Source organism: Cololabis saira, chromosome 19, assembly GCF_033807715.1.
Source record: "Cololabis saira isolate AMF1-May2022 chromosome 19, fColSai1.1, whole genome shotgun sequence".
Lineage (NCBI taxonomy): Eukaryota > Metazoa > Chordata > Actinopteri > Beloniformes > Belonidae > Cololabis > Cololabis saira.
Window position 1 is genome coordinate 14,258,100 of NC_084605.1, and position 9,063 is coordinate 14,267,162.

A 9,063-nucleotide genomic window follows, 5' to 3' on the forward strand; every position below is an offset into this window, starting at 1 on the left:
GAGGAATAAAGACACTTGAAAGAGAGTAAGCGCGGAAAGTTGTCGGCTTTGCCTGAGGATGGGACTTTTCCTCGTGGAGGCTGGAATGTGTCTGTGTTTTGTTGTTTTCACTTTACCTTGACGCACTTTTTGATTTGTAGTCCAACAGCTTGTGGCTGATCAGATAAAAAAAATATGACAGGACCCCAGAAAAATGTTCCAACCTGTTCTTCCTCTGTTCCCACTTCGCCTTGTACTCTTCCCTGCACCGTCTGCAGACTTCCGCAGAGCGAGTGGAGTTGGGACAAGAAGCCCCTACAGTCACAAGTTTTACAGAGAGTTTAAACTTGTGAACCTGCCTGTGAGGAAGAGAGGAGGAGAGCGGCGGGAATTCTGCGCCGAGCCGCCCCCGAAGAAAACAAGGTACTGACAAAGCCACATCAGAATGTGAACTCAGCGTCTTCACCTGTCTGCAGGTGGACACAATGGAGTCTGTGCTGTTGTCTGGGGAGGACGCAGCTTGTGTGAGCGAGAGTCCTTCGGGGCTCTGTGCACGAACCGCAGCTCAGACATCGCATTGTTTCACAGCTCTGCTCATAAGAAGCAGCTTGTTGGCACGGCTGCCTGAATTGCCAGCAGCACTGCATCCTATACAAATCGTAACTCATAATGGATTGTTTGGAATCCTCTGGTGCATGTCTGGCATCTCTTGCTGGAAAATTCTGACACCACATCATGTCAGTAAGAGTGATTAAAAAATGAATTGCTGTTGACTTTCTTGCGGTCGGTTGAATTAAAAAAGGGATGCAGACCTACATTCCTGGCAGTGAGCTCAGTGAACACGGCACGCCAGCCCTCACCTACACCGGAGTGGGACTGGCTCTGATGGTCGGACCTTCCAGGACACCGTTTCTGTGGGACTAATGTTTGTTGCTGATTGTGTTTCTACCTCTGCCGTTTGTTAGTTAGTTTGTTAGTTTGTTCGGGCTTCATTGGCATGAACTGGTACCCGAGGTGAGACATGTCCCAACTAGGAATGGGTGATATTTTACCGTTCACGATAAACCGTCAAAAAAATTCCCCACGGTAAGAATTTGTCATCTTGCGGTAAAAACGATACATTCCTGTTGATGACGTTTTTGTGTAAAGCTGATTTATGGTTCTACGTTAAATCGACGCACAACGTACGTGAAGGAAGGAAGGAAGGAAGGAAGGAAGGAAGGAAGGAAGGAAGGAAGGAAGGAAGGAAGGAAGGAAGGAAGGAAGGAAGGAAGGAAGGAAGGAAGGAAGGAAGGAAGGAAGGAAGGAAGGAAGGAAGGAGGACATGAGCCTGAAAGAAAGAAAGAAAGAAAGAAAGAAAGAAAGAAAGAAAGAAAGAAAGAAAGAAAGAAAGAAAGAAAGAAAGAAAGAAAGAAAGAAAGAAAGAAAGAAAGAAAGAAAGAAAGAAAGAAAGTGTAACAAACATGGCAGATCTGAGAGCGAGATAGATTTATAGTTAAAAAGATGGAGTTGAATTGGTATTTTTTTTTATCGTCATTTTTATCGTTATCAGGATAAATGCCAGAAATTATCGTGATACATTTTTCAGTCCATACCGCCCATCCCTAGTCCCAAAGTGATCCATTTCTACATCAATCCAGATCCAAATCTGCAAATCTGAATACTGTGCACTTCATTGTGTTTTACCTCAAGGGCTGACACATGCACTGCCCCCTTTTGGTCAGGAGTGACATTGTTACATAGTGTGCCTTTAAGCTTCTCTGAAATACAATTGGAATGAAATGCATTACATTGAAGAAAGATGAGACACAGATCTGTCCGTGTGGTCGATCTGGTCGCCCGAGAGCTTGAACTATGAACTTAACAGATGTGATGAGCACACCTTTGTCAGTGTGTGGGAGAGAAATAGCTTTCATACGGCTGAGCTCATCCAGGTAGTAAAGGCTCGAAATAATGAGTGTGTGTTTGTGTGCACCTGCACGCGCGTCCTCTCATGATGCCTTCGCCCCTGGCTGTTGCCGTTTTCCTGGCCTGTGTTTTTCGTGGAGCTAATAGCTGTGAATCAGGGGACTTTGTCATTTCCTACAAGAGCACGTTGAACATCCTTTGATGGTGGATGAAGATTAGGACTCGTCCTCACGGCTTTGAAATAGCACTCCCCTTTGAACCGCTCACCTAGCTTTGCTTTGAATGGATAATGTCATCCCACAAGTTTGCTCACTGAAGAAAACTGCTGTTTAGTAAAAGGCTGATGTGTTGTTTTTGTGTTATTTTTCTTGTGTAACATCTCATGAAAATAGATTCAAATGTATCTGAGTCAGAAGTTTATTCAAACAAACGCTTGTGTCAGTTTCTTTGACGATCTTATATCAAAGTGATGGAAGTTTTTCTGCCTTTAGGGTCATTTGGTATTATATGGTGCATGAAAAATGTGTCCCCTTTATGTTCCCAGCATCCCTGTGGAAATATGTCTGTCAGGCCTCAACCCAAATTAGCCCTTTTGATTTTTCCTTCATTTACACAGGATCCCTAAAGCATCTCATCAATGCTTTCTTTTTCACTTTCTTCCCCCTCTTTTCTTTATTCTCCACCACACTTTAAAGAACAATATCCGAGCATCCTTCATCCTTTCCCATGACACAGCAGATGGAGGATTTGGGAGCCGTAAGTAAGCGGGCCTGAAACCTCTGCCAGTGTTCCGAGTTGTTGGGGTTGAGAATTAGAGGTTATGAGTAGGGGGGAGTGGGTGTCACAGGCAGATAATGACATTCCTGAGACCCAGAGATGGGCCGTAGAGTCCTCCTAAGCCACTCAGGTTGACCTGGAAGGGTCTGGATATAGACTGACGGGGCATTTTGGTGCAGGAGAGCCTTCAAGAGGAAAAGCTGGTCATGTTATTAAAGCACCGGGACTTCCACAACTAATGCCCCACGCAGTAAATGCAGCGAGCAGGCTGTTAGGAAGCTGATGCACACTCCACATTTTAATTAAGTGGCATTAAAACTGTACAAATTGATTACATTTATTCAACCATAAATATCAGATATTTGCCACTTTTCCTCCTCTGCAGTGCATGACATTTGTAGGGTTGTGTCAGTTGGTTTCACGTTAAACACATCGCTGTTTTGGTTTGTGTGATTTTCAGAAACATTTGCACGGGACAAAGCTGAGGGTGATTTCTGCAGCTGTCTTGCTTTCGCTGTCTTCAATCTCGTCTATCCTCACACAAACGTTGGAGAGCCCCGGTGCAAATTTGAAGTAATCTTGTGATGACATGGAGCGGCGGGTTGAGAAGAAAAAAAGAAGAGTGTTTGGATTTCAACATCTCGTGGCCCGTGCGCTGTGAGTTTCCCCAGTAATCACTGCTGATGCTCAGTAGTCGTTACTGGAAGAGATTCAGCCGAGGTAATTCTTCGCTAAAAGTAATTGCCATCATTCACTTACAATCATCGTTGTTTATGCACGGAGCTCAAATTGGTTTAAGCTGCTCCGAAAATAGACGATGAGACTCTAAGCCACAAAAGCTTAATACAGTATCAATATTGACTCTCAACAGCCCTTGTGTTTAATAAGAGCAGAATGATGTGCTTTAAGACAGGTATATTCTTTGTTTTAGAAGCTCACAGAAAGGCTGGCATTGTCAGATAACCCGGGCCGAAGCCCTGACGGATTTGTAGAATATGTGGACTCACAGCTTTCCTCGGCCTCAACTCAGCCAATAGGGAACAAAACCACTTTATTCCTTGCATTTAAAAATAATAAAAAAGAAGAAGAAGCAATTTACAGATGTGCCTTTCCTCTCCAAACCCACCTGATCAGTTTGCTGTGCTTTTCTCTCCCTGCTACACCCCCTCTCCCTCCGCGCATATGTGCAAATCACTGGAGTTATTTATGCTCTGTTTTGTTTTCAACACCCTATCTTGTAAAAGTTAGGCTGCCAGGCACGAAGCAGTCAAATCTCTTCTTCCCTCCAACTCGTCCCGCCTTGGCTAGAGAATTTATGGCCAAGTCATCGCCCCTGAGACAGAAGGGCCCTCGCTGAAACTCAGCACCCGCTCATTTGGCGAAACACCTTGTTTTGTCTCTTTTTTAAAGGTCCTCATACTACGCGGCGGTGCAGTCAATGCCGTTTGACGGCCATTTGACAGCAGCCGCCGGGTCACCTGGAGCTACGGCCCCACCATTTCATCTCTACACCCCCTGCCCCAGTCTACGCTGCAGAATGCGGTCACCAAAATCAAAGGTGGCTGGCATTGTTAAGGTTTGAACATTACACCGGTGTCATGTAAGCTCCTTGAAGAGAACAGCTGCCGGTAATTCAAATGCAGAGAATCCCCAGCTCTTTGTCGCCGTTGTCTTGTGGCTGCAGCCAGGAGTGGGTGTAAAGTCCTCTCTGCCATTAACACTTCAGCCCTGTGGCCTGTGTGCTTGGCAGCTGTCTGCTCTGTAAATGAAACCAGAAGATGCTCGCGGTTTGGACAGCGCTACGCTGGGACCACATGCTAGTCGGGCTACTAAAGTGCAGTAGCTCTGACAAGTATTGTGTCGGGAGCCAAAAGAGCTTTGTCATACGCCTACGCAAATATCTCCAAAATAGAAGCTTTATGTTACAAAAGAAGATCAGGGGCGATGAGGTCAGCTGCGTGTAGCTGAATCCGTAATGAGATAAACCTCTAAATTTCAGTCGCTGGTGCCAAACGCGATCTGGGGTAATTTGACAAAGAATAAAACCCTGCGGCACTTTAACATATTGTCTCCTGACAAATCCGTGGTGGAGGGGGGAATTGTACGACAAATGAAAACAAAACATGCTCAACTGTTTTCCCCCAAAAAATTATGGATGGGTTCAGGCACAGCTGCCAAGCTGCGGTGAGCTGCACATTTGGTATATTTTTAAAATTATGTCAGACTTTGTCGTCGCTCAAAACAAAACAAATGTTAAACTATTGGGTTTGACATGGCGCGGGGCCGGTGGCCTAGAATAGCAGACAGAAGAAAAGACACTGATGCTCTGAGTCAAGGTATCCCTTAAATTATATAGTGGTTTTTGTAGAAAAGAAACGGACCGTGGCCCAGATCAGGGAAGCCGTTCTTACCCCAGAGGGAGTTTATTTACTTTAAATCCCACATGTAAATGCTTGATACGTCCTTTATGTTGACAGTTCAGACCAACATGGTGACCCGCGCTTTTTAAAAATGTATTTCAGAAACAAAACAATAATAATAGTAATAGTACGAATAATCCCCACATTTTGCTGCAGTTAAGTTAGTACCCCGACCTAAACCTTCACCCTCTTTGCATCACCACAAGCTGTGATCTGATAAATGGACCTGACTGCGCAGGGGAAAAGCACGGCGAGCCTTTTCCGTTAGTATTTGAGGTTAAGATTCTTTGGACTGGGCCGGAGAACATTTTTTCCACGCAGTCGACCGAAAGTGCACATTCTGCCCTCTCAGGAGTGATCATTTGACCAAACCACTCTCTCTTTTTTTTTTTTTTTTTTTTTTCTCTCCGTGAGGCTACGGGGTCTGATGCTGAAACTGTGGATTTGTACTCACCACCAGATGGGATAGCCTCCAAGTACCCGTGAGCTGGACAACCACACACACATCAAATATCCAATCAGATACAAATCCATGAGGTGAGCCTTGTGGTGTGTGAGAGGGCAAATGGATCAATGCAGAGAACTTCCAGTGCAGTGAAAAAGAAGAAGTTTCCAGGAAGAGAAGCTTTGGGGCAGATTGATTGTTGAATGAGGGGAAAATTAAAATGATATTTCAAAAAAAATAAATAAATAAAAAAATCTTCCTCCTGTTTCACCCCCTTCTTTGAGTCGGGCCAGGAAAGTGTGTCTGTCTCCTAGTAGTTAAGAGAATAAGTGTCTCTTGCACACATGCACACGCTCCTACCCGTCCTCTCCTTCCCTCCCTCTCTCTGAGCTTCTTCCCTAAGGTAGATATCTTTTTCTCTCTCTCTCTCTCCACTTTTTTCCTCCCTCAGGATGCCTCATCCACAGGCCCAATATTAAAGTGGGGGGAGGCGGGTGGGATGGTGTGCGGGGGGTGGGGGGGGGGGGGTTAGGTTTGGAGATGTCAGCTGGCAAGCCAATCACAGGGGATGGCCCTAGGTTACGAAAAAAAAAAAAAAAAAAAAAAAAAAAATGATTCGCTCCCATCTGTCAATCACACGCCACCCCCTGGTAATGTGGAAAAGAAAAGAGTGAGTGAAGATAGGGAGGTAGGTAAATGAGAGAGGGAGGTGCACATGAAGGGAGGTAGAGTGGAGTTTTTACTCAACTTGTTTAATTCGTAGGATCGCTGGGAGGGAAAAGAGGGAAGAAAAAGCAGCCCCACGGCAGCTGTGGGCAGGTGATGAAGGCCGGGCTTCTCCCAGAGGAAACTCTGACACACACGTTGACACCTTGATTTTTAGGGGTTGTGCCCTGACTAATTGATCCGGATATAAGTACTAACCGACATGCATAACCTATGCCCCGCTGGCGGCCGTGCGTACAGTGGAGTTCCTAGGTTGTTGTCGGCCCGCCGCGACGGAGGAGGTCACAAAAGGGATGACAATAAAGCCATAAACGTGTGGCTGAGCGAGGCATGCTGGGGGTTATAGGCCGCCGCGGCCCAAAGGCGACACATTTTACATTGTCATTGTGATGGGCTGTGGGGCAGGCAGGGGGGGAGGGATGGAGGGATGGAGGGATGGAGGGATGGAGGGGAGCAGAGGAGGAGGGGGGGACACTTGTGATGGGGTTAGCCTGGAGTAAACATACGTGTGATAAACATACACGGAAACTGATCAGGGCGAAGACACAGAGGCGGCAGAGATCAAAGACGGCCAGTTGCAGGGAGGGTAATGTGCCTCCAGGGATTCTCAGGGTCGCCGTGGAGACAATAAGCAGCCAAGGAGACGGTGATAAAGGCGTTCATCAGAGTGAGATCAGTGGTGGACAGTAACGGAGTAAATTTACTTGAGTACTGTACTTAAGTACATATCCAGAGGATTTGTACTTTACTTGAGTATTAGATTTCTTTGGTACTTATTACTCTTACTTGAATACATTTCCAAGACAAATATTTTTACTTTTACTCGAGTAAATTTCTAGGAAGGCTGAAAAGTACTCGTTACTTTCAGGTCTGCTCTTTTTTCTTCTTCCCTAAAATCCTATTTTTAGACGGATATTGGGAGACAGGCACAGAGACAGACATTGAGAGACAGTTTGTTATGCTCTATATTGCTATATTGTACTGGTACATGTCCTTCCTGTAAAGTTAAGTGACTTCAACATTGAGTTATTGAAAGCAGAGATGTAGTTTTTTGTAAAGCAGTGGTCTTTGAGGGGGATCCAGACTTAGTCGGATGGTGCAGGTTCATTTGGTTTCAGTTCATGATTGTTAATAAACTCTGCATCATCTGCTGTCCTCTTATGATCCCATTCATTTGATTTGTTTTTGGTGTTTCTGCAGGTTTTATATAACATTGTGGTTCTAAAAGCAGCACATCAGTGCAGCTGGTTTCAAAGAGTTAATTCTCAGAAACAAGAGTTAAAAGATCCTTAAATTAATTTAGAAAAAATATAGTAATTTACTGATGTGGAAAATAAGAAATGTACTCTTACTCTTACTTAAAGTAAATTTAAAAGCATTTACTTTTGGATACTTAAGTACCTTTAAAAGCAACTTTTCTACTCTTACTCGAGTAATATTTTGACTGAGCTACTTTTACTTGTAACGGAGTAAATTTTGACCAGTAGTATTTGTACTCTTACTCAAGTACTGGGGTCGAGTACTCTGTCCACCTCTGAGTGAGATCCATACTCGCCGTCGTGTTATGGGTCACGCTCCAAAGGTCAGGATTCTCTCACTCCTCAGGTTTGAAGTTAGAGCTTTGATACTCTTTTCTGACTCCGTCCTACTCCTCCATGCTGCGTCATGAAACATGCAATAATGACTCTTCACTACAGTAGACATGCATTCAATTCAATTCAATTCAATGTTATTTGTATAGCGTCTATTACAACAGAAGTTGTCTTTAGGATCTTTCCAGAGACCCAGAACATGACCCCCGAGCAATTATTACATAAACATAACATAAACAATGGCAGGTAAAAACTTGCCTAGGGGAGAAAAACCTTAAGCCAAACAGTGGCAAGAAAAACTCCCCTTTAGGAGGGAAGAAACCTGGACCAGGACCTGGATCAGGTTGTTTTCGCCATGTCACACAGGAAGTGACGAATCCGTTGACCAATCTGTGGACTCCAGCCTATTGTGACCTTTTTAAAATTTTCTGGGGTCATAGTGACATGTCTGTGAGAGGCTTTAACTTTAAAAAATCTGAGAAATACTGGACCGCAGCTCCAGCGTTTACAGACGTTTGTACGGCCCTGCTCATGGATGCTGATCATTACAGGAGTGGAGTCAGACGCTTGAACACACTTAGGGTTGCCACCCGTCCCCTAAAATACGGAATTGTCCTTTATTTGAGAAAAAAATGTTGCGTCCCGTATTGAACTAATACGGGACACGATTTGTACCGTATTTTCATTAACTTTTACACCATATTCTAGTTGAATTATTGAAATAAGTTAACTTTTACACCATATTCTAGTTGAATTATTGAAATAAATTAACTTTTACACCATATTCTAGTTGAATTATTGAAATAAGTTATTTTTTACACCATATTCTAGTTGAATTATTGAAATAAATTAACTTTTACACCATATTCTAGTTGAATTATTGAAATAAATTAACCTTTACACCATATTCTAGTTGAATTATTGAAATAAATTAACTTTTACACCATATTCTTCCCCTGTAGGCTATATTACATCTTGGCTGATGTGGACATACAGAGCATAGGAGGCTATTTCAGCTGCTAGTATGGTTGGCTGTCTGTACAGTCATGCAAGTTAAATGCTATTAAAGCACTTTAAACTTTAAATAAAAGCATTTTGTTTTTTCATATAAAATAAACACATTTTTATTCAGTTTAGAAGTTTTGGGGCTTTTTTTTGGCTCCTGTGCTGCTGAAATCAGGGCGTCCCTTATTTCTATTTCTGAAAGGTGGCAACC

The 9,063-nt window shown here is 43.7% G+C and overlaps 1 protein-coding gene across 1 annotated transcript in view; it reads right to left on the bottom strand.

Moving 5' to 3' along the window:
• The window catches only part of wnt3 (wingless-type MMTV integration site family, member 3), a 36,257-nt gene extending 30,404 nt beyond the window's left edge, over positions 1 to 5,853 (bottom strand). The window contains exon 1 of the mRNA XM_061707640.1: positions 5,539 to 5,853. Within this exon, the coding sequence (XP_061563624.1) occupies positions 5,539 to 5,618 (80 nt within the window). The 5' untranslated portion in view covers positions 5,619 to 5,853. The remainder of the gene's footprint in view (positions 1 to 5,538) is intronic.
• Positions 5,854 to 9,063: the final 3,210 nt, after the last annotated feature.